Below are 25,048 nucleotides of genomic sequence, written 5' to 3'. Positions count from 1 at the left end.
TACATTCACATTATATAAATATTATACATAGTATGTGTTTGTCTATAAGTAGGTGATTTAAATTTTCTCTCTTCAACAAATATAGGACTATCGTTGCAAAACACTCAATAATTAATGCACTGCATGTGATTATACCCTATATATAGTTCACGTGACTTATAAATTATTAATTGTTTCGTCATACATGGACATATATATTTATTAAAGCTTTTCATAATTCTGATTAATTAATATTAATAAATGAAAGAAAGTTCAAAGAATACGAGAACGAGGAAAAATAAAAAGAAAAAACAAACAACCATCTTTTCCTCAAACGAACTCTTGGCCCTTTGAAACCGCTGTTTTCTTTCCTTGTCACTTTTTTTTTTTAAACTTTATTTATTTATTTGTTGTTTTCTTTTTTTTTTTTTTTCTATTCCACAACCATGTACGCACGAACATATGGTATATACACACATTTCTTTCTTCGATTCTGATTTCTCGACAAAGTTAAGCATCGCAAAAAGCCAAGGCGAAATGTTTGAATTATATTTATCTTCTTTACGCTCCAGATTCAACATTTACTAAATATACCTAAAACATAGATATTTTTTTGGCTTCATTTTTTCAAACTTTTTTTTCCGTTTTTTTTTTTTTTTTTTTTTCTTTTACCGTCATCAATTCTACATATGCAATGCTCGCTATGACCGCAAACTCATCTATCGCACGTACGCTCATAGCAAAAAAAAACAAAACTTGACGCATCTTATTTTAACGATCACTACGCACTCAATGCAAAGAAGTTTTCGTGTCTATGCTAAGTTTGTTTTATGTTTTTTCCACCTTTCTTCCGTTCTCTGTTTTCTCTCTTCAAACTTTTTTTTAAATGATATATCATGTATATGGTATATACATATACTATATGTATATACATTATATATGTATAATACAGTTTTGTTAATCCCTTCTTACTTTTTAACGCTCTACCTTGTGTTACTAAACGTAGGCCGGACTAACCATTTTTTTTTTTTTTTTTCTTTAAACTTCAATTAATTTTATTCCTCTTCAATTTTTATTTTTTGTTTCAATATCATTATTATTACTGCTGTTGTTGTTGTTGTTGTTTTTGTTATTATTATTATTATTATTAGTTTCTTATTATTACAGTTCTAATTATCATTAGAATAAACATCCGGTGTTACTCTAATATTCTCTCTTTGTCTCTATCTTTTGCATCTCCCGACTGAACATTCAAGTTCAACGTGACACCCTTCCTTTTGTTAAATCTTCTGACTAGACATCAGTCAATGCGGCGCGCGCTTGCCTTTTGTAATAGCGCAAACGTTTTTTTTTTTTTTTTTCTAAATCTTTATTTGCAACCCGATACTTATTGATACTACTACTTTTAATGTAAGCGATGATTATTGTTGCTCGCGTTAGTATTATCAACATTACTATAACTGTTACTGTTACGATTATTATCAAGAGATACAAGAATGCATCTAAATCTGTCGTTTTTAGTTTCCGATTCTCGGCAGTGCCTGTCTTGCTCGAAACTTGCTAAGCACGTCGACGTTTCTCTTCGACGTTTTCACGTTATTTTTATGACCGTTTAATTCTTCGTCACGAATGGCGAGATTGTTCGAAAATTGGTTGGACGAAAGTCGTTAAACGGAACCGCGTGAATAATAACCGCCCTCCCGATTGTCTTCCAATTTTAGCACGGTGAAATTTTTTTGCAAACAAACTAAGAACCGATCACGAAAAAAAGGTCACCGAGAGAACGAGGAAAAGCCTCGATGTCTTTCGACGTCGACTCGGGTAAATCGATATTCGGCTTGGTTTCGAATCGGTTGGCAAATCGACGAGGACAAGGCTGATGACCTGACGTTACGACGGTAAAACATCGTGCGACAAACAATCGATTACGCAACGTTTACGAATAACGTGTGAAACCGGTCCTCCAGTCCTACGCCCTCGTCACCTCAAATCATTTTCCGTTTTCGTTCGCCCCTCTTCTATCATTTCTCAAGTTGGCTTTTTGTAAACCTTGCACCGTACAAGATATGCCGAGGGATAGAACGAATCGCTTTGGAAAGTCCGGCGACTCGGAGCGATTGGCGTACAAATTATCTCCCACCTCTCCTCGCAACGGCGAGAGAACGCGTATATCTTGTTGTACATAATACGTATACAACTATCAAGTCTAACGCTATTAAGCTGTATGATTCGAGTCCCGCACAGACTCGAAGCATACCCCGCATTAGATTTAAATTCCGTATACAATATATTTATTTTTCTTTGTATATTTGTATATTTGTATATTTGTATATTTGTGTATATGTATATGTGTTTATGTATGGTACGTATATGGTGCTTGAACGGTACAACGATTATACCGATTATTATACACGTAGTTAGTGCGTTAATGATCATGTAAGTAATTCAAGCGATCGTGTGCGTGACACGCTAATCCTTAGTCCGTAATGATAACATCGAATTACTCAAACCCATCCTATCGTATTTTACATTTTATATTATACTGTGTTATTATTATTACTATTGTTATTATTATGGTCCATTTTGTAACGATTTGGGGCTGATTTGTCACAAAATGGTCCAGAAGAAAAACTCTACCGTAATTGATAATTTTATCGCACATATATGTTACAATATTTATACATATACATACGTCTATGTATACGTATGTATGTATAAATATATGTACGGTTAATCAATAGAGTGCCACATTTTCTATATTTATAAATTATATACATAGATTTATCGGCGTATATGATATATAAATACGTATGCAGTACATCGTTATTTTTAAATATTAATAATTAACATTGTAATATTTTTGTTAGTTAATTTGTCGTTTATCTCATTATTATTATTATAGGTAAACATCCAAATGGTTTTTGGCAAACTGCAACCAGCTCCGCCGTCATCCGCCATTTTTATAACTTGCACGGCAAACGTGTGCATCTCAAAAAACCGTCCGTCGACAAAGACTCTCGTTCGGCTTTTCGATTTGCAATAACTTTATAATAAATAGATACGTAATGCTTGATTGGTAAACTAGCGGTTTTCTTTTTTTTTCATCCTCTATCTTATACCATAAGATCTCTACACTCCATGGTTAATATAATATTATCAATATTTTGTAGTTTTATTTTTGTTTGTTTGTGTTTTTTTCCCGTTTTTTGTTTTCTTTTGTTTTGTTTAAGTACGCCAATTACACTTTATTCCTAATTCACACATCTTTCTTGACACAACTTGTAACGTGTTCTTGTGGTTATGCGGCGGAAACTCGGCAAACGACGCAGACGAGCGAATTGCGATCGAAAGAACCGTTCGGCGAACCTTCGCACGATAGTTATTTTATAATTAATTTGTTCACTTATTTATTAACGCATATTTTATATTTTTATAGATTCTCCACCGTCGTACAACGAGTCGAGAATTGTTTTCAAGTCTTAAAGGTACCTAACTAGAGACAACATGTACGAATATCCTGGAAGGTGCATCAATGACTATGTGTATATATATATATTTTTTTGGTTTTTTTTTAATTTTTTTTTATTTATGTTTTTTTTTTTTAAATCTTAACTTTATACTAAAACTTGATTTTTCTTTTCCTCCTCTGCTTGCGCCTGCATCGTATCTTAATTAAACGTTATATGTGTATGATTTATCTTTTTATCATTTTTGTTAAATTCTTGAAATATTCTTTTACATACGGTCACTATATGTTTACGGTAGGCGTACGCTAAAATAATTTAAATATACTCTGGTCAGACCACCTGTGGCCTGCATATAATATATAACCTTAATTTCATACTAATATTTAATATTTTATAAGTGTTGTTGTTGTTGTTGTTGTTAATATTATTATTATTCAATTTTATTTCTCTCTTCCTCTTGTTTGAATTATATATATATATATATATACCTGTGTCCAAATAGATACTATATTTTTGTAACAAACTATGGCATTATCATAGAAATAGGGGTTTTTGAACCTGACTTATAAAATCATAAATTATTATCCATTTGCTCATTAATAAAATTTGTCAATAATATTATCACGCGGGCTTGAAAAAACTAATCTGAGATGGAAAAAGCATCAGGTTCTACCCGAAGCGGAATTTAAATGTATAAACACAAAATGCATTAATCATGGAAAACAGAAATCGCTAATCGCTTAAATAACCTTTCTATAAATTTAACGATTAAAAAGCAACAATCGATAAAATTTGTGACTAATTAAACGAACCGAAGTTATAATCTTAGTTTCTTTGTTTTCTTTTTTTTCCTTTTTTTTTTAAAATACAATTTCTAACGTTTTTACAACGTGTTTGAAAAAGCTCAGATCTCGCAAATTTTTTTTTTTTTTTTTTTTTTTTATCAACAATTTTGTGCATGGGCTATAATTCTTAAAGTTTCGTGCACTTGCAATCATGTTCGCATAAAACTTTACCAAAAGTTGCTCTCCTTGAGGTAATATTTGTGCAAAATTTGTTGTAGTTGACGGTTTTTTTTTTCATTTTTTATTTTTTTTGTTTTTGTTTTGTGCGCGCTAGTTACCAGCAGCAACGCGCTAAGATCAAACGAACGAGATAAAAAAAAATGCGTCAACGTAATAAATAATAAACTACTGTCCGTCGATCATTATATTATGTTACTGCATTGAAACACAACCTCCACCTACTTTTTCTTCTTCCATTTTTCCTATCATCTGGTTTATCCAAAAATAAATCGTGTATACCGATGAGTTTCGCGGTGAAAAAAAAGAAAAAATTCCATACTCCGCTTAACTCATTATAAGTACCTTAGCTATCTCTCCCTCTCTCTCTCTCTCTCCCTCTCTCTCTCTCTCTCTCTCTCTCTCTTTTCTACGATAAGCTACAAGCAGCCTGACCGTTCGTTATACTTTCATCTCTGTCACATATAAACATTTGCGATATGCTTATTTTCTCGTAAATCATCTGACCTTCCTTTCGTTTTTCTTTTCTTTTCTTTTGCTATATTGTATACAGATTAGATGAAAAATCAGACCTCACCAGGTTCCATCGCGGTATACGTTTTGTTACTTGTTTAAATTCCAATTTTCACTCCGATTCACGGCTTACACTTTTCTTCCGTTTTCATTGAAATTAGATTGAATTAATTTGAACCCATACCGAACAGTTACCCTCTCGTACAGTTCGACCAATGAAACATTACACATATCTTGAAAACAACGAAGAGGGTGGGAAAAAAAAAAAAAAAAAAAAACTTACTTGATCGTAACATCCAAGTGATTTTTATCAACTGCGTTTATTCGCCCGCAAGTCTTGCGGGATTGTAGTCTGTGTTAACGAATGAGAATCCCTTGAATTCTTCCTGATTTATGCAGCGTAAATCTTCAGGATTCACCGGTGTCAAGACCGGCTCTTCTTTCGTGAACTCGGCATCAAAGTTCATTGCATCCTTTTTGTTTTTCTGTAATGCAAAAAAAAATAAATAAATAAATAAAATCAAAAAAAAATAAAAATAAGCAACAAATGTGTGAATAATAATAAAATGCAAGCAGAGCAATAATTGCATCGTATATCAGTATTATCCTTACAATTTTCGGTTTAAAAGGAGGCTTCAGTCTGCGAGCCTCGAGCGCCTCCCAGTCCATGTCTCGGAAAAATGGATGAAGTCGTATGGCATTCTCGCCTCCGTTAGCCGCAACGCATCCCAATCTTTTGGCGGGATTCTTGGTCATAAATCCCTTCAGAATGGCAACAGCTTCCTTGGTCAGCCATACCGGATAAAGGACGTCGTCTCTCAATATTGACTCGAATAAATCGTCCTCGTTTTCAGCTTCGAACGGTGGCTGACCGGCCATCATTTCGTACATAAGAACGCCGAGCGCCCACCAATCGACACTCGCGCCGTACTGCAGTTCCTGAAGTATCTCAGGCGCGATGTAATCGGGGGTGCCGCAGAACGTCGTCGTGGTTTTGACACCTTCGATTATGCCCTCTTTACACATACCGAAGTCGGCAAGTTTGCAATGCCCCTCTTGGTCCAACAATATATTGTCCAATTTCAAATCCCGGTATATCACACCGTGCTTGTGAAGAAATTGTAATGCCAGCGTAACTTCGGCAGCGTAAAAACGTGCACGAGCCTCGTCAAACTTGCGAGCTCTTTGAATTTGGAACATCAGATCACCTGTCGATCATTAAAAGTTCACTGTCAGAACGTACGTTTCGATTTTAAATAAATTATTAATTTGGTCAACCTTGATAAGCCAGGCTAAGAACTTCTCGCTTGAATGCGTTTCAAACTTAGAAAACGTTAACCAGTCCAACCTTTTTTTATTTTTACGTTGTTTTTTAAATAACTCAACAACTACCAGGGCGGCGACTATTTTGCTAAATAAAATTACCTAACTTGTCTCGTCAAAAAATTCAGAATTTCCAGACGTTTTCCCACGAAGCTTTTATGACCAAAAGCTCTAGAAGTTGTGCGCCTTGAATATATAAAGTTGGATCTTAACGTTTATTTTACACAAATAATTAGAAATTTAACGATACCATTTCCGAAAGTTAGCTTAACCGAATTTACGAAGCACAGATGAAGTTTGAAAACAATTTTAAAAAAAGCAAGTTTTTTCTATGGTTCACCATAATTCCCCGACTTTTTCCCGATAGACGAAATTCCCCGTCTATTCCCGGTCTTCCCGGTGTGTCGCCAATTTGATGGAGATCTAGTGAAAACTCAATCTTTCATTCTTGGGGTGTTTGTATCAAGTTTTTCTTTTAACCAATACGCAAAATACAAGACTACCCACCTCCATTGACATATTCCATAACGAAAAAGAGCCTATCTTTGGTCTGAAAGCAGCTGTGTATGGCGGTGAGAAACGGATGCTTGGCTGCCAGAGCTAGTATGCGTTTCTCTGTCATGGTACAGTCGACGTCGTCGTCCTGAATGATGACATCCTTCTTGAGTACTTTGACGGCGTAAACTTCGTCCGGTGACCCTTTTCTTTCGGCAAGCATTACCTTGCCGAAGCTTCCTTTGCCAAGGACTTTGATGAAATGAAAATCTTCGAGCCCGAGCTTCCTGTAGCCGGTATCTGGGCCGCTTCCGCTGTCAGTCGGTTCTTTCAATTTCGAGGCTGGCACCCCTTCGGAGAACGTTTCGTTCGGGGGAGCCGATGACCCAGAGCCACCAGATTGGCTCGATGACTGGTAGTTGATCCTGGCCGGTTTGTTCTTATTGTCCGGCGAGATTCCCATTTCGTTCAAGAGATCAGCCAAATGCCTTCTGTTGATACCACAATTGTTTGCAACATTCTTTTGACATCTCTTGTGCACGCTCATATGGCAGACTGAAAATAATTACCGAAAGTAAGACAAAACTGTATCGACATTTGACCCGAGTTTGGAAGTTGCTGACTTAACGAAACGTCGCAAAATCCAACAACAGATTAACGCATTGGTAATGATTGAATGGGAAAGATTTACCTTTGCATTGTAGGCCTTGCTTTATAAGACCGTACAGAAGAGACCCGCAATGTTCGCAGAATGTGAACCGTTTGAAACTGTGTACGACAAAGCGATGGGGAACATTGACACTGAATCTTTGGCTCTGGGTACTCTGGGTTGTCTGTAAAATATGAACGTTTCCCTAAACGGGCAGATAGTTTGAATTAAAATAAAAAACGAAACAAAAAAAAATAGACATCGTCTCCCTAGCGGTGTAAGGAAGTTTCTCACCCCCCTGAGATAATTTCGATAATACAGTTACCAACTTGAGAAAAAATCAGTTTCTGTTCGAGGAACTTGGTTCGTTCAACACTTACTTCGTCTCTCATGCCTGGACAAACAGTGACGACGGACTCGTGACATCTTTTGTGAACAACACATGTGCAGACTGTAACAAACGTAGGGAAAACTTTTTATACACATATATTCTACAGCAATTGTTATTTTCGTTTTTTCTCTCGTTCTTTGAAAATGTGTGAAAGAGGCTATTCGAAAAACAGTACGTTAAGTAAGCTCCGATAAACATGCGCCGTTTGAACTGCAATCGCTCATTTCATTTCTGTGACATAAAACACTGTGAAAATTTGTGTTAAATCGTGCAGGGCGAAGAAAACATAAAAAAAAAATGATGTTAATTGTACGTTACAATAGAGAGTTTTGCGAAGAGCAGGTGTGAGAATAAAATAACGCAAGTAGGAGATTAACAACCTCTGCTATCCCACCTTGTAGATTGAAAAACGCACAAACAAATGTCATAGTCAAACAAATCAACTGTACAACGGAAAAAGTAAAACGGACATGCGCTAAAGTCATCCAACATGACATAGACATATAATACATGATAAGAAGAATACAGGTAGAAGAAGAGACGTAGGGGCACAAACATGGTTAAATGATCCGTAAAATATTTTCACTCATACTTTGGCAAGACGCAAGTGCATGTAGGTCTGAACCCTCACTGAGTATAATCGGAATGAAATAAAAAAATATAAAATAAGCAAATAAACAAAATAACACCTACTCAAGCAGAAAGCGATCGACGAATGGGAAATATCTTTGGATCATTGGTGTCTCTGGGACATAGGAAATGGGAGCGTACGTATATAGGAGCAAATTGGTACAGCAAAAAATATTAATACGCACATGGGATTCCGCAAGCAGGCAATTAATTATTACTATCGGTTAATAACGTGATTTTGTGTCTTCCTCACCTTGACATTGATACCCTTGCTTGCCGAAGCCCCTGAAATACAACAGACAAAACACGTCACATCGTCTCCTCAAAATCCCTAATAACACATACGCGTATCCCTCCTCTGACGTTGCTACCCAGAAGTTACCTCTACTGTTTCTATCGTTTATCCCAAGCCAAGAGATTAAAAGGCAACCTGACATTACGCGTCACTTTGGATGATAAGAAATGGACCACGTATCCTAGACGTTAGCATTTACGAAACGAACGGACTAGGTTTCAAATTGTTTGAAGCAAAGTGCAACTGGATTGATCCTAAGATTTGGCAGTAGAAATGCGTAACGTCAGCTTGTGTGAAATACCAAAGCGTGCAACCCCAATTCCACCAATGTCCACGCAGTTTCAATTACTCCTCCCACAGTTTAATCACAAAAAGAAGAACCAAATGCATGCAGATTTGTGTTTGATGATTGAGAGGATTGTAATGATATATAAATATTATTATTTTTATAATAGAAAGACCACCACACCCGGGACACGGACTCGGCACTCATACAGCGGAAATGTTTCTCTTCCGTTGTTTTTCACCCACAGTAAACTGTGTCGCATTCCCTTAAATAAAGCAGACATCGGGAGAAGTATTTATGCCGACACCTACACGAGCACATACAAAGTATTCCCACAAATTGCCCAATTAAACACTAAAATTACCCATTCTATGTCTAAAAAAAATATCAGTCCAAACATCCGAACTCTTGCTGCAATTACTGTTGCATGTTTTGAAAATTGGATTCGCCGTATCCAGACACGTATTTTTTAACCAAGTATCGAGTATTCGATTGTGAATCAAAAATCCAAAGGCGAGCGGATGTTGGATATAGGTGAGAGTTTTGTCCTCGATTTGATACGATTTTTAGTACTGTACAAACACAGGAGGAAAAAAAAATTAAGAATAAAAAACAACAGGATACATTGATCGAAGTACGTACCATATAAAGTCGCCACAATGGGAGCAGAATGTAGGCTGCCTCAGAAAAGTCGCCATGAATTTATGCCCGTTGACTTGATGCACCCTTCTTCGCATCGCCCCTCTTCTGCGATTGAAACCTTGTCGCTCTTTAAACTCTCGTCTCGGCTCTTTTCCTCCTATCGCTGCGCCTACTCCGCTTCCGCCGCCTGTGTCTCCGGACCCTCCGCCCAACCCACCGCTTCCGCAGCCAGGTTGTTGTTGCTCTGTTTTTGCATGAAAGCATTACAATTTCACTCTGTTTTACAAGTTGAAATTCTTCCATCTTTGCTTCTTTAGAAATAGATCTAAAGACGATCTATGCTATTCTTTGTACCTTTCATTGTACGTATTGTACTTGTTCTAGTCTGCTCAGTAAAGAATTTAATTCTCTTTGCATGTTTATTAAAAATTATTCCAGGCAAATTATTCAATGGAAACATGTGCCGACACTGACCTTGATTCGTCCATTTCAGGTCTATTCGTATCCTCAGTTTTCCTTGCGGCTCAAGGTCGACCTGGAACGAATGAAGACTATTAGTTCAGTCTGCGTAAAAGTTACGCAACATCGCTTATTTATCAACAATGAAAACACAAAGTATTACCAATTAGGTACAATATTTGCAGGTAATCCCTGCGGAGTAAAAGCGACTAGCAAAATTCAAAGATGTTACCATTGCGAGTGCCGGTTCATTTATTTTATAGCGGAATTCGAGGATGAGGTACAGGGATGTTTATACACGAACGATAAATTAAGACGACTTTTTTGAAAAATAGAATTAAAATCCTACCTTTAAGGGCAATTGCTTGCTGATTCAGATGTTTGTTGCGAATGATTCTGATTGTAATAAAAATCAGCCAAATCTTTCTTCCTTTGCGTTTGCAATGAAATGTGACAGACCAAAGGATACTTACATGACGGTAGCTACAATAATCTAAAATATTCCCCATGGCAATGTCCACATGTTGAGGCATGAAAGCCTTGAATAAGGAATCTTAATTGCACAATTATGGACGACACGGTATAGTAACAAATTCTCCAGAATCCTCAACACTTGTCTATATTGCAAAAACCTTGCAGTTTGAGTGGAAAGTGAGGAAAAATTTGATACAATTGATTATGTTTTCACGGAATAATGTTCAAGGATGCGTTGAACACAAAGACAATTGCAAAATGAATTTTCTAAGAATGACTAACAGCTCAGAGTTCAAGAAGCTTTGTAGAAAATTTCCTGCGAGAAAATTCATGATGCTAAATAAATGACTGGAATTGGTATTGTTATTTCAATGATTCAAATTTCGGAAAACTTGTTATTTCCTAATTTTAGGAATATATGAAATGGAATAAACTATAAGGCAAAAGAGATTCATATTTTGGAAACTTGGCCATTTCAGAGTCACTACAAAATTGCAGAATAGATGTCCCCCTCCCCACACACAAATATTTCATTAAGCTAGCGTTATTAACTTTGATCTCATGAAAATTTGCAGTGGGAAAAATTTCATTTTACCGAGCAGATAATAAATTTTTTGACCGAATATTCAAAACCATTCAAGACAAAGATAAGTATTCGCCTCTTATCTATGATACACATATACATACTTGTGGCCTCCGTAAGCCATCAAGGTTTTAATTTATATCTAGTCTACGCAGCAGAGCGTTGTAAGCACTAACAGTCATATAGGTGCAGTCTGCCCTCGTTTCTCGATGAAAACAGCAAATATGTTAAAGACGAAGAGCTACGGATGATTTTCTGTTTCTGTGCTATCTCCCTGGCAGGGATTTAACGCCCGTCGACGGAATAAATACGGTGAGCGATGAAAATCTTGGTAATTCCACTTTAAATCAGTGAACGAAATCTCAATAACGTTAAATTTTTTTAATGTACAACAACGATGATTAATAAATACCGTTTCGCTGGGGTAAAGTATAGCTGCCTTTTTCAGGGTCTCGGCACGAATGTGAATCAGCCTTTGAAAACACTTTTCAAAACCATAATTTCTGTGTGTTTGAAACATTTTCTTATTAAAGAGGAAAATTAAGTAGAGTATCCAACCGTCAATTTTTTTTTCAACACTCTTATTTTACAGAAAATCCAAACAAATCTTGCAAACAGAGAATTTGCCCAACATACAGTACTCTAAATAAAATTTGCACATACAAATATCAGCCATAGGATTTGGATTCAAATTCTCTCCTTAATGAGAGATACTTCTCGTTTTCGATATGTATTAACCAAGGTGCGAACGCGAACTGCTAGCAATCTCTGACTCGCTTACGAAAGGACAAAGTATATTTGCGCATAACTCTTCTTATCTAAACCGCTATCAACCGTATAAAAGAAACATTACTAAGAATATCACACCTATGCGACAACAAAATCTCAGCATGCTGCATATTCACAATAAACGTTTCATCGAAATATTGTATCGTTGCATTTAATAACGCCAAAGCTGAGAATTTTTTCAATAGTGCTACGATTAGGAAAAGGACAATATAGCTGAATACCACGAACCCAGAAATCAGCTGCATCGTCTTCTCGGTGAACCAGATCTTCGAATCTGATGCTGCAATTGGCCACAAAATCATCGGGCGGCAGAGCTGCGTCGTGGAAAACGGTGAGCCCGAGCGTCCCCGCATCCAGGACATGGTGCGTGAACGATTCGTTCCACACAGGATCGAAGGTCTTTGGTTTGGTCGAAGAGCGGTCGAGCTGATTCTCGTCGACGTCCAGAAGGACATAGGGATCCAGAATCGGCGGTTCGTCTTGCCAGAATTTTCTCTGCTTATCCGTTGCCCTCAGGCCAGATGCTTCGCATATTTTTACCTTAACCGTGCCAGTGAACATTTTACCTGTCTCCCTGCCACTTTATTGTATACGCTTGACCGTCTCAACGACTGACGATGAAACCCCAGGTGTTTTTGACAGTCTGCTTTAGGGTGGGTGATTCTTCTTTTCTCTTTACTTACTCTCGGATTTATACTCGAATTCCAATACCGAGAGAATCCCTGGGGATGCAAAGATGTGGGACAATTTACGAGAGGAGATGAAACGGGAGAAAAATAGGAATCAAAATTTTTCACTACTTTTGATAACGCGGTGATTCGTGTTTATTTTGTGACTGATTGGTTCCTCTTCCTCTTTTTCTTCTTCTTCGTTTTATTATTATTATTGTTATTATTTTTCTTTTTATCGTAGTCTTTTTTTTTCCTCGTCTAACGTTGAGCGTTCACCTTCACCGTTGGTGGTATGAGTGTTGGTGCGGCCGACAGTAACGGTGTGTAGTTGTTGGGTCGAGAAAACAGAGGTTGGTAGTTCCAGTTTTAAAAAAAGCGGACTCCCTCTTTGCGACTTTTTCTTCGTTCCTTCTAGCTTCTTTATCTTTTTTTCTCTTTATTCTGGTCACCGTTGCTCAACAATCAACGCTGGTTCTCCCTCCTCCCGACGGTTGCACATAATACTTAACAACTAGCGTAGCATAGCAGTGTCGAACGAGACACTTTAATAAAAAAGTCGGGGTTAAACGACACTGACGAGTTACAGACCCGCCGCGATACCCTGACAGCCATCAAGGTCGATTTTCCGTAAAAATTCACCGACTCCGATGCAGTTAACGAGAGGGAAAAAAACTCGAGACCCAGGGCTCGATCCGCACGACTATCCAAGGCACATCCAAGGGCCCCTTTAACACGGCCAAGATATACGCGGCGGAACGGGGAATATCTAGCGTTGCTCGTTCGTTCGTTCGCTCCCTCCCTTGCCTCCCTTTCACCCTCCTGCGAAGCCACCTTCCGTCCTTCCTTCGTCGCTCCCTTCGCTCCGTCAGCACAGACGTCGCGCTCCGTCGCTCGATCGGTTCGTCCGTCGCGTTGTCGCCGCGGCACCATTCGCGGAATCTCTACCAGCATGAAGTAGAAGGATCCGAAACCGTGGAATTGACATAGAGTTTACACACACTCCTGAAGTAAGCCGTTCAATGGCCGCTCGCGTGCAAGGACTGCTAGTGTTACGGGACCTTTCGTAATCGAAAATGGGCGAGATTAAAGCCCGCTGCACACGGAGCTTGTTTTGCTGATAGATCGCATGCGGGGTACTAGGATGGCTGCTCTGCTGGGAGCGCTGCTAGAAAGTGGCGCCTCTGATGGCTCTGAAGCGTGGTCGCGTGCTGGATTTCGGTGATAGAACGTGTGCTATTTTTCGTGATGGTTTTCTTGCGCGTAGCAAAATACTATTTTTAAAAACCTGATAAAAAAACGACGAACGAGAAATTTTTATTTTCCACGTGTTCCTTTTCAAAATTCAAAAGTCGAAAAAAACACCCTATCGTGCCTTTATCTCCGTAGAAAAGCAAAAAAAACTTTTAAGCAGCCTGAAGGGAATGATAAATGAGAAATTTCCATTTTTCATGTGTTCCTTAAATTTTCAATTTTCAAAAATCGACAAACAAACCAGAAAAAAATGATGAACGAAGGAAATTTTTGTTTTCCACGTTTTCCTTAAATTTTCAAAATTCAAAAATCGAAAAAAAACAATCATGACAATTTCTTCGATGTAAAATCTTGTTCGATCGAGGGGGAATAAATTCTGGTTAGAAAGTGACAGAAAAAGAGTACACCAACCTGTTTTGACATCACCGACAACCAAAAAATCTTGATTTTCATTTTCTTTTATAAAAATTCCATTCCATAAGTCTCCTGTTTGTTTTTTCATTTCGTTATTTATGTTTAATATTTCACGTCATTCTTTATGTATAATTGTAAGCATTAAAAATTACTCCAATTGCTAAAATTAAGGTCAATGCGAAGCGGCAAGATCGATGAAGGAACAAAAATTAATTACAGTTCACAGTTCTCAGGAACTATGGATTTTTCTCGGTCGAACTTTTCTCTCTGACACCAGCTTCGATAATCGTTGAGAAAAAGTCGTAAAAAAATATAATCGTTCCCTTCGTCGCTTGCACTTCGAACGACACTCTGGCCATTCACACTCTCCGGAATTTCTCGAAATTTCCCAGAAGTCCTCGGCGAATATCCAAAAACTCGAGAATCTGTGTAATTTTGGAGGGATTCTTTTTTCAATTGTCGATGCTGCTTAGTCAAAGAGATATTTTCAAAAGTCTTTCGTACACAAACAAAATTCGAATAATATAAAACCAGTAATGGCATTTATTTATTTCTGTATAAACATTGTACAAATACTGTCAAATACAAATACAAGCCGCGGCCGCAGTGCTAGTAAATAAATTAATAAATGAATAAATACTATGAACTTGCTCGTAGAGCAACGACTAATAGTTACCTCGTTCAATAGCGGTATATTGAAATGGCACTATGCCTGTAGTATTAAAGTATTCACAAAATTTATCTCGTATCTCTAGAACTTCGTTACTGCTTCGGTTATTTCTCAGATATAGGGAGGCATTCTGCCCTTCGGATAATTGTACTGCATTACAATTACTATCAACGCGGGTTGAGATTCTGTAATTATGCGCTACGTACCATTGACTGGAATCATTGTTAGATTTATTGATTAAATAATTATGTAAAAGCACACACGCGTAAGTTATTCTCTCTACTTTTTGAACGGAGAGAGATATCGTAGAAAGTAAAACGCGCCATCTGTTTGCCAGTATGCCAAAAGCGTTTTCAACAGTTCTGCGAGCACGGCTCAATCTGTAGTTGAATATTCTTTTGTCAAGCGTCAAGTTTCTATCCGGATACGGCTTTAACAAATTAGGTTTCAAGGCAAATGCGTCGTTACCGACAATCACGTACAGTAATTTGTATCAAAAGCCTGGAATTTCACATGGAGCAGGTAAGTTCAACGTTCCATCGTTGATCTTAGTCCATAATGGGCTCTCACGCAAAACAGCAGAATCGTGCATACGTCCATTTCTTCCGACGTCAACGAACAAAAATCTGTATTCAGCATCGACAAGACCCAGAAGCACAATGCTGTCTTTTCCCTTATAATTACGGTAAATCGATCCGTCACTCCGAGGGGGACGAAAATTGATGTGTTTCCCATCCAGCGCACCGATGCAATGAGGAAAATTCCATAAAGTATCGAATTTGTGAGCGATAACCTGCCATTCCTCCAGCGATGATGGGAAATTCCATACTTTTGAGTCGAGTACTTCTACTATTGCTCTTAAAGTTTCGTCAATCACTTTTGAAATTGTGTTCGCGGCTATGCGAGTGGAGTAGCTCAAATCTTGAAAGGTATTGCCCGTTGCTAAATATCGAAGAGTCACAGTGAGTCTGTCCCTCGGTGATATAGCTTGACGCATAACGGTATCCTGTTTTTTTATGGCCGGAGTCAGAAGTGTCAACAACTCATTCCAGTCATCTTCCATCATTCAAGTATAATTGGTGAAACTGGCTGGATCTTCAGGGCTAAACAAAAATTTAGTATAAATATGCATTGAAAAGTCAAGTATAAAATTGAAAATCCAAAAAAGTAATAATAAATAAAATGAAAATCATATGGTTACATACCCGAGCTCACGAAATACCATATTTAGAACATTCTGTCCTCTATCACGCCGTAACAGCCACTCGCGACTCCACAATTTACGTTTTCGTTGTTTCAGTAGATGTCTACGTTTAAAAGCAGTTGCTACAGCTGACACGATAATTGCTTTCCTACGTCGAATTATTTCAGCCGCAATAGTTTGTTGCACTCGAGCGTCCATGGTACTGTTGAGGTTAGAAATGCTGGGACTACGTATTCGCCTATACTTTCTCTCTAGGCTCCCTGCACGCCAGCACGCCTAGCGACAAGCATCGTGTGAAGCCAACCCAACGAGGGTGCCATCGTTGCACCCAGCGCCACAGCCAACTTGGAACCCAGCGGTAAAATCTAGCAAGCAATCCAGCAGCAAAACAAGCGTCGTGTGCGGGGGGCTTAATTCATTGCCAAGTCGCGCCCTCTTCATCTTCCCCTGCAGGTTCATATCAGTCGGTACGTAGAGGCGAGAAGAACTGACATTACCGTCGCTCACCGCGTGTGCCCAGAAAATACAGTCGAACATTATTATCGCGAAGTGGCTATTCGTTTTTAATGCAAAATCTTATTAAAATGTGGGAAATACAAAACGGCTTCTATCTGTCCATAGGAGTTGTAACGAAATGAGAGAATCAATTTCGTCTACAGGTCACATGGCCCACATGGCACGTCGTTCCGCTGTCGCTGATCTAACAATTAGAGAAGTCGAATAGATCCCGTTCGAAATGGAAAACAATTCGAATAAATTATCCGTCAAAGGTCTCACTAATGTGATCTAATAAATGTAACATTCAGTTATACGAAAGCAGTTGGTCAGAAAACTTTTGATCCAGTACGGACACATGTTGAGTACTGTTTTTGTTCACAATCAGACCACGTCCAGCCATTCTCGCACAACTGTTCTGTAAAGAATAAAATCTCTAATTCTCCTACCCGATGTCCTTTTTCTTTTTTGCGATCTTAACACGTCCACTCGATCCGCTACTTTTTCCCTTTCAGATGCAAAAAAAAAAAATTCTGACAAAAGTTTTTCTTATATCTTCATCGGAACGCCAATCTTACTTGCCTGCACTGCCGCTTATGGACAAAACTAGCAAGACTAGAGTAACGCCGCAGCCCTTCGACCAGGCTTCTGGAACTAATTTTCGACGACGAATACATGTCGGTAACGTAACGATAAAGTGTACTTCTGCGACATCAGTTGGGAATAGAACCCGATAGTCATTAAAAAGAAAAGAAAACGTCAGCCGTCAGGTGGACATTAAGTCATTAAAGTATGGCGAAATTGGGGCAGGCGGTGAGGGATCTCTCCTCCAATTTCTCCTCGAACCAGTATTTTTCGCGACTACTTCTCACGTGAGTAACGCAATTATCACACGATTACGGAAACATGAAACAGGAAACCAGCGACGTAGATTATTCGCTATTTATCGTTCGATCCCAGAACCAATGGATTATGTTTCAATAATTTATATGTATTTTCATGTGGCAACGTCGACGTCCGGTCGGTCATCGTATCCAAACAAAAGTCATATACGCACCCTCTAAACCTCGTCATGAGGCAACCGACATTGTCGAGATCAATATTTACATTTAACTGTCAATAAAGTGGGGTTGATTCGTGTAAAACAATCTTATCAGATTTCCTCGCTATTCATTTAGACTATTATGACGCTTCTTGACGTTTCGTCTGCGACGATATCTATTGAAGTATTGTCAATTTTTAGGTCGCCATGGCGCGGTGGTATATGGGCTTCGGCACGTTGGACATCTGCCACAAATACATCGCCAGCTCCACAAGATACCGGCCTAATAGTCAGCGACAGCTGTGCTCAACGCTTGAAAGAATTGGCAACCAGCGCTGAAGAGGCGTGCCTGAGGGTTACTGTAGAAGGAGGGGGATGCTCAGGATTTCAGTATAAATTCGATCTTGACTCAACGATAAACGAAGATGACAGGTAAGCTTGTGCATCGTTACAAAAGTGGCTTTCATGTTTTACTAACAACTAAATTACTTCTTTCAGAGTTTTTCAAAAAGACGGAGTCAAAGTGATCATAGACACAACTTCGCTGGAGTACGTCAAGGGATCGACTGTTGAATATCACAAGGAACTAATTCGTTCGGCGTTTAGAATAACAAACAATCCTCTAGCTGAACAAGGGTGTAGCTGCGGTGCCAGTTTCGCTATTAAAGTAGACTGACCCGATACAAATAATCATAATTTTTAGTAGATCGTCTCCTCGATTCTAATTATCGGTTTTGAAAATGGTCCATATATTTTTACAGACTCGCAGTGATTGCAAAGAAATCGTTAATTTATTTTGTAGTTTTTAAGTGGTAGTTGATGTTATAAGTAAAATGTACGTGTATGTACATAGGAATATATACACGTACGTGTATATTTATAAGTATATTACATGAAATTATGTCATGTATTAATGATTAGCGACAGATAAGGCGTTACGAAAACATTGCACATAGGTTGTTGATAATTTATAATAAAATTCGTTTCAACGAGTTGAAAAAGCAAAACAACTGATCAAGAAAGGCTTTAAATTATACATGTATTCATTTCTTTTACTTACGTTATATTTTCAATCTCATAAACATGTGACGGCGGTTATACCGCGTTAGGTAAAATGAAACTGAATATTTAACGTTGACTAAATTCTACAAATGAACGTAGTGGACATCATTGTATTATTTACACGAGATTATGTTTTACACTATGTATTGTGATAATCACACAGATTAACAGGCATATCCATGGAATGTGACATAGGCTCCAGCTTGATGCCAGCAAATTTATTTTTGCTTCCCTTTTTTCGCATTCTGGAAAAAAAAAATATCAATGATCTATTGATGAGTAAAAATCGCGGTTCCTGACTCGACTCACCTTATTCCCCAACTCAAATTTGAGCTGCTGTATCTCCTCTGTTTGCTGAATCAATTTATCATTCATGTTGGCAAGGTGCTCACTTATAGTGCTAAGTTGAGCTTTGTAATTTCCCTCTTGTACTTCGTGATCCTCGCGCATTGCGGCAAGACTTGCCTGCAATTCTTGCAATGCCTCCTCACACCGTTGCCTCTTAGACTCGCTCGTTTCCAAGTGTATATTCATTATTTCAGCCTGAAATTACAAATAGTTTTTAGTAGAATACATATTTGAAACAGTTTAGGGTCAACTTGTACTCACATCTGCAGCTATAGCCAAGTTTCTTATGTGATAAACATGTTTTTCCGAAATTAGTTCGTCAATCTGCTGCTTATAATACTCCTTGATTCTTGATTCACGAGCCTCGATCTCTTCAGGAATGGCAAACGGTGACCTGAGCCTTCCTAACTGCAAGACGGAAGGTAGGTGTGATGAGTGGGCGTTGAATATTAGCTATTGGTAGTAGAATATCTCTGAATTACCATATTAGTTATTTCTACAGATTCGGCAGTATTACTTTGAATTTGACTAGTTTTCGTTTCTTCAGTTGCTTTCAATTGATCAAACTTTATCTTGAGCACATTATACTCTGACTTCCAGAAGTTAAGTTGCTTCTCCAGTTCAAACAATCTGCCAATGTCCAGTTCTTCGGTAGTTTCTTCCTGCGAAACAGACTTTTCGGGAATCCTGGACTTGGCTCGAGGGCCGAGAAGTCTCTGGGGCGACGGTGAATTCGAGGGCTTTGATTCTGGGTGATGAATATGATGGACTCCGTATCCAGAATCGGAATCCTCTGTTTCACAGTCGTTTGAATTTCGTGCAGAATCCCTGTGCAACGAATCCCTTTCCCCGTTTTGTCGTGACACAGAATTATCATGCTTGTCGCTCAACTTCTTCTGTAGTTCCTTGCGCTCCTTTTCAAATCTGGCTGCTGCGGCATGGTGCTTGGTTTCCAGTTCAGCTCTGTTTTTCTCCAACTGGTCAAGCTTGAACTCCAACTGATCTATCCTCTCGTTCAGTCCGACGATCTCAACCTCCTTGTCACTGAGTTGGGAAATCAGCTGAGCATTCTCAACGATCTTTTTTTGGAACTCCTCGTCTAGGATGTGATTCGACACGGGAAGGGGGAAGGACGCGTTCTTCTTCTCCGAGGATTTACTGCGGTTCTTTTTACCTCTGTTCTGAATTCCGTCCAATTCTTCCTGCAGCACTGTGATACGTTTCGTAAGCTGCTGATTTCTGAACGATAAGCTGTCGAGCTCCTGTTCGTTGCGTCGTATCTCAACATCCTTCTCTTTCAGCTGTTCCCGAAGGTCCACGTTCCGCGTCTGTTCATCTATAACTGCTTTCTTCAACACGTTAGCCTGTGCACGGATCTAAAACCACAAGGATTTTAATCTGTCGGAGATCAAGGTCGCTGCTTCAAGTTGGTTCAAGAACAACCAACTTATCGTTCGTTAGTCTATTCTATTATACGTTAATGATTTAGTATCCTATACAAACCTTTGAGTATTCCGTAGCGATTTTTTGATACTTCGTTTGCAGCTGGTCGTTCGTACCCTCCATCACTATACGGTTTTATTTATTTACTTACCTCAAGTGTTGACCGTCTACGAGATTGATACGCGGTACGGTACTCGCGGAATTGACACGCGAAGCATTTGCGCTCAAGGTGCCGTGTCGACAGTGCACATCAGTAACAATGAAACATCGGCCCCGATTTAAGATGCTACTTTATATCGTTGAAGGGCTGCTGCTAAAGCAGGACGAGGATTAAATAATAATCAGACACTTCAAAGCCAGACGAGGGCATTTTCCTGCACCGTTAAAATATATATCGGAGGCGGTATCGTCCGCCACTTTACGCCCCCCTCGCAAACGCGTCAAAACTCAATTCATTTTATTGCCACAGTCCTGTCAAATTGTCAAAAGTAACTGGTGTGAAGGTAGTCACAGTTTACTCACACGGTATCACAGGGGAAATCGATCAATCGCGCAAACTCCACACGAGTCGTGAGAGGAGAAATAAAGAGAGAAAAAAAACAGAAATTGAGGTTAGGACTTACGCGATTCTCTCGTCACGCTTGTCACACGTCAACAATCGTGCCGATCTTCGAGACGGTCGGTTTACTCCTGTGAAAAAATCATCGATCGTCTGGCAATCGTCGATGCGAAAACCAGCAAACCGGCGGTGATCAAGATCAACAGTTGGAATCGCTACGACGTCGCATCTCGTGATTTGAGGTTAAGCGCAAATTTTCATTCGTTCCGTACCAGAGCAAAGTACTCTGTTTCATTAACTGACGTCGACTGATCATTGCGAAGCCGAAAATGACGGCGGAGAAAAACCAGACACAAGTGGAAAGGCGACAGCCGTTATTCCGCGACTTAACTGCCGAGGATCCTGAACCAGAAGCTACAGAGATCTCGAGTCTCTGCATGAATTGCGGTGAGAATGTAAGATTGGGATGACGCGGGTAGCGCGAAGCGTTTTCGCTTCCAGAATCGAGTAACTTGGCGATCGTTTTCCTTCCAGGGAATGACAAGGCTCCTTCTGACAAAAATTCCCCATTACAAGGAGGTCGTCCTGATGTCGTTCAGCTGTGAACACTGCGGCTGTCGTAACAACGAGATTCAGAATGCTGGTAAAACTCTTGACAAGGGGATAAAAGCTACCCTCCTTGTCTCCGGAGCCCATGATCTCAACAGACAAGTGGTCAAGTCAGACTTCACAGGGGTCAGAATACCTAAGCTGGACTTTGAAATACCTTCGCAATCTCAAAAAGGGGGTAATACACGTTGCATTTGAAATGGGGTATTTCTTCGTAGAAATTTTTTTCAAAAGTAACTGGTATTTCATTTTTCAGAAGTAACAACCGTAGAAGGCATCATAGATCGCGCTATCGCTGCCCTGGAACAGGATCAACCAGTACGCAGGATACAGGATGCAGAGGGCGCTGCTAAGATCGATTTGTTTGTGGCAAAGATGCGGGCTCTGAAGCTTCTTGACGAACCGTTCACAATAATCTTTGAGGACATATCTGGGAATTGTTATGTAGAGAATCCAAATGCCCCAGCTTCAGATCCTAATTGCAGTGTAACTCATTTCAAGAGAACCAAGGAACAAGATCACCTTCTAGGAATCTATCCAGAAAACGAAGATGCGGCTCTGCTCAAACCGATTAAAGAAGGCGAATATTCACTTGAGGATATACAAGGCGAGGTTCTGACCTTTCCAACGAATTGTCCAAACTGTAACAATCCGTGTGAGACGAATATGAAAATGACGAGTATCCTTTTCAACGCAGTATTTCCATTGCTTTGTTCCTATTTTTTCTCTGAAAGTAAATTCTCCAGGATCTGTGAGCCATGTTAACCAAATTCTTTAATACCCAATGTAGAACTTTGGAATATTTCAAACCTCTGTCATTCTTAACAAAATGCATTCAGACATCCCACACTTCAAAGAAGTTGTCATCATGGCTACAACATGTGAAACCTGCGGGAACCGCACCAACGAAGTTAAGAGCGGAAGTGGAATTGAACCCTACGGCCTAAGGATCGAGGTGCAGGTGAAAGGAACGGAGGACTTTAGCAGGGATGTTCTAAAGTCAGAAACTTGCAACATTATGATACCAGAGCTTGAGCTCGATGGAGGTTGCGCAGCGTTAGGAGGACGTTTCACAACTGTAGAAGGAGTGATACAGGCAACGAAGGAGCAAATAATTTCATCCTCAGCCTTGATCGGTGATAGCAGTGACAAAGACGCTGTTGATCGTATGAATAGTTTTATCGGTCGTTTGGACTCGGTTTTAAGTGGAAACACAGCGGTTACTTTGATTCTTGACGATCCAGCTGGAAATAGTTACGTTCAAAGTCTCGTGGACGACGGTCCTGACGAAAGGTTGAAAATCACGAGGTATGAAAGAAATTACGAACAAAACGAAGAACTCGGCCTAAACGACATGAAGGTTGAAAACTATGAATAGGGAAACCAAACCTTCTCCACTGCTCTACAACTTAATTGAGGCACGGGAATGATTATTTGTTAAATAATTTCCCAAACACTTCCCATTTTAAATACATTTGTACATGATAGAATTTGTCTTTTATGATCAATTTGGAAGCCGTATGGATTTTTGTTGAAATAAAAATTATTTGAGGCACCAAGTTCAGAAAACATGAATCAACCTTATAGCATCGGAATGCAGCTTCGGAAGCAGTGCGGAACTTTGATCTTTGATTAAATCTATCAACTTGCCAGATGCTGTGCGTATCACTCAACTCCTGCTTGCCTGTAAAAAGATGAAACATCTTTCAGGCTCTTGTTTCTTTAAAAAAATAGGAGTGAAAATGTTCGCAAGATGCGGTATCACTAACACGATAGGAACAGCGTCGAGCATCTTCAGAGCTGGTAATCGCCGGCTGACTTGAGCACGCCAAGTTTCAACATCCATATTTTCACATATCGGGTTATTCACGAATAGCAAATTTTGCAAATTTGGTATTTCCTGAAGTCTATTGAATTCTGACCAGTCCTTAACCAAATTATTTCCCATGTACAAGACCTTCAATGCCTTGAGCACGTTGACTCCCTTAATTTTTTCTATCAAATTATAAGAGATCCAAAGTTCCTCTAGATGCTCGCCAACTGTCTCAAGTCCAGAAAACGTTTTAATATAGTTGCGACCGAGGGAAAGTACCCTCAAATTTTTCAACGAATTTATTCCGGCTATCTTCTCAATCATGTTCGTTGAGAGCGACAGTTTTCTACGGTTGAAAAGACGCTGTTAAAATACTTGTCGCCGATATCGACGTCTACAGTTTGTACTAACTCGACCATAACTAGAGTTCCCAAACTGTTGTCCATCTTGTCAATTGGAGGCCACTGAAAGTTCAAATACATTTCTGTCTGCTCGCTGGCCTGCTCTCCAGTTTTGTCCTCCCATTGCTGAATCGCCTCCTTACATGATGTTGGTCTAGACTATTGAAAAACTTATTTGTACAATAGGATTTATATGACTTTAGAGTACCGAGTAATTACCATAATTACGAGAATACTCTACAGCGTGGAGTTTCGAAGCTCTGCCGATGTCGATAGAATGTAACCCAATGTGTCGGAAGACAAAATAAAAGAAAAAAAGAGAAAACTGGAAAAAGGAGTTTTTAAAAATTGCATGCCCCGCCATCTACATCATCGCGTTGAAGTTTACACAACGATTAACGAGCGATGACGGACGATGTAAACGAGGTATGAAATTCTCGTTACATCCGGGAACGATTGAAGAACAACGAAGATCCCGGACGAATTGAAATAACCAAGGCGATCGAATGAAGCAAACAGTGCGAGCGTGGCAAATTTGCCGATTGAGGTAATGCTCGGGCGTTCTGAGCGGTCAGAGGAGTCCTTGAATGCGAAAAAATTTCTGCATCCCGGGTCACGTGTCGCCCCGAGAGCCAATGGGCTACCGGTGTTTGTGGATGTGCGACGTGTGCGTGTGTGCAGCTGAGACGAAGCCGGTGTGTCTCGTCTTTCAACGCGTGTGTATGTCGATCTGTCATCGTCCCAGTCCCCGTTTAGTTGTTCGAGATCGTGAATACGTGAAATAGAGAGGATAAATCGGTAGTAGTGGGCCTGGATAAAATGCCGAATAGCCTGAAGAAGGAAAACGTTTGTTGAAGATCAGGGCTTCGAGAACTGTGAGAAAACTGATGTGCTTCAGGGAAACATCGCGGACGCGGAATAACCAGACTCTCTGGAATAACGGTCGAATAAGCAGTCGGTAAAATAGCGTCGAGGAACAAATCGAGCATTCTTACCGATGGAGGCATCGATCGGACTCTCGTGTCTCTTCGTAGGAACCGTGTAGTGTAGGAACGAATCAACGAACGTA

The 25,048-nt window shown here is 39.3% G+C and overlaps 5 protein-coding genes across 13 annotated transcripts in view; 2 read left to right on the top strand and 3 right to left on the bottom strand.

Annotated features, from left to right (window-relative positions):
• The window catches only part of LOC124309136 (protein kinase C), a 40,487-nt gene extending 26,848 nt beyond the window's left edge, over positions 1 to 13,639 (bottom strand). For 2 of the 7 annotated variants that reach the window (XM_046772430.1, XM_046772432.1), the window contains exons 1-9: positions 12,226 to 13,639; positions 10,167 to 10,227; positions 9,693 to 9,936; positions 8,723 to 8,754; positions 7,778 to 7,899; positions 7,491 to 7,653; positions 6,812 to 7,354; positions 5,594 to 6,189; positions 5,265 to 5,466 (exon numbers count right to left, since the gene is read on the bottom strand). In XM_046772430.1, coding sequence (XP_046628386.1) covers positions 5,302 to 5,466; positions 5,594 to 6,189; positions 6,812 to 7,354; positions 7,491 to 7,653; positions 7,778 to 7,899; positions 8,723 to 8,754; positions 9,693 to 9,936; positions 10,167 to 10,227; positions 12,226 to 12,558 — 2,259 coding nt within the window. In that variant the 5' untranslated portion in view covers positions 12,559 to 13,639 and the 3' untranslated portion in view covers positions 5,265 to 5,301. Of the gene's footprint in view, positions 1 to 358; positions 5,467 to 5,593; positions 6,190 to 6,811; positions 7,355 to 7,490; positions 7,654 to 7,777; positions 7,900 to 8,722; positions 8,755 to 9,692; positions 9,937 to 10,166; positions 10,228 to 12,225 lie in introns of those variants that run through there. The other 5 variants (XM_046772433.1, XM_046772434.1, XM_046772431.1 and 2 more) reach the window with 5 other exon arrangements.
• Positions 13,640 to 17,343: 3,704 nt separating this feature from the next.
• Positions 17,344 to 19,092, top strand: LOC124309162 (iron-sulfur cluster assembly 2 homolog, mitochondrial). Its single transcript, XM_046772497.1, has 3 exons — positions 17,344 to 17,574; positions 17,946 to 18,176; positions 18,243 to 19,092. The coding sequence occupies exons 1-3, from the start codon at positions 17,495 to 17,497 to the stop codon at positions 18,418 to 18,420; spliced, it is 489 nt and encodes a 162-aa protein (XP_046628453.1). The 5' UTR covers positions 17,344 to 17,494; the 3' UTR covers positions 18,421 to 19,092.
• On the bottom strand, positions 18,261 to 21,071 carry LOC124309141 (paramyosin). 2 transcript variants are annotated; one of them, XM_046772457.1, is made up of 5 exons: positions 20,658 to 21,071; positions 19,637 to 20,530; positions 19,416 to 19,562; positions 19,116 to 19,349; positions 18,261 to 19,075 (listed from the first exon to the last, which is right to left on the bottom strand). In XM_046772457.1, exons 1-5 carry the CDS (start codon positions 20,718 to 20,720, stop codon positions 19,025 to 19,027), a joined length of 1,389 nt encoding a protein of 462 aa, XP_046628413.1. In that variant the 5' UTR covers positions 20,721 to 21,071; the 3' UTR covers positions 18,261 to 19,024. The 2 variants fall into 2 exon arrangements, with proteins under 2 accessions (XP_046628413.1, XP_046628414.1); XM_046772458.1 differs by having other exon boundaries at positions 18,261 to 19,051; positions 20,658 to 21,069.
• A 141-nt stretch (positions 21,072 to 21,212) lies between these two features.
• Positions 21,213 to 23,326, top strand: LOC124309143 (zinc finger protein ZPR1). 2 transcript variants are annotated; one of them, XM_046772463.1, is made up of 4 exons: positions 21,213 to 21,611; positions 21,691 to 21,943; positions 22,022 to 22,444; positions 22,605 to 23,326. In XM_046772463.1, exons 1-4 carry the CDS (start codon positions 21,486 to 21,488, stop codon positions 23,141 to 23,143), a joined length of 1,341 nt encoding a protein of 446 aa, XP_046628419.1. In that variant the 5' UTR covers positions 21,213 to 21,485; the 3' UTR covers positions 23,144 to 23,326. The 2 variants fall into 2 exon arrangements, with proteins under 2 accessions (XP_046628419.1, XP_046628420.1); XM_046772464.1 differs by having other exon boundaries at positions 21,465 to 21,603.
• LOC124309160 (dynein axonemal light chain 1) lies at positions 23,315 to 24,600 on the bottom strand. The gene is made up of 4 exons (XM_046772495.1): positions 24,199 to 24,600; positions 23,990 to 24,138; positions 23,535 to 23,924; positions 23,315 to 23,449 (listed from the first exon to the last, which is right to left on the bottom strand). Exons 1-4 carry the CDS (start codon positions 24,199 to 24,201, stop codon positions 23,431 to 23,433), a joined length of 561 nt encoding a protein of 186 aa, XP_046628451.1. The 5' UTR covers positions 24,202 to 24,600; the 3' UTR covers positions 23,315 to 23,430.
• Positions 24,601 to 25,048: the final 448 nt, after the last annotated feature.

The sequence above is a fragment of the Neodiprion virginianus genome, chromosome 7, assembly GCF_021901495.1.
Source record: "Neodiprion virginianus isolate iyNeoVirg1 chromosome 7, iyNeoVirg1.1, whole genome shotgun sequence".
Taxonomy (NCBI): Eukaryota; Metazoa; Arthropoda; class Insecta; order Hymenoptera; family Diprionidae; genus Neodiprion; species Neodiprion virginianus.
This window is presented reverse-complemented; position numbering and strand designations above follow the sequence as displayed.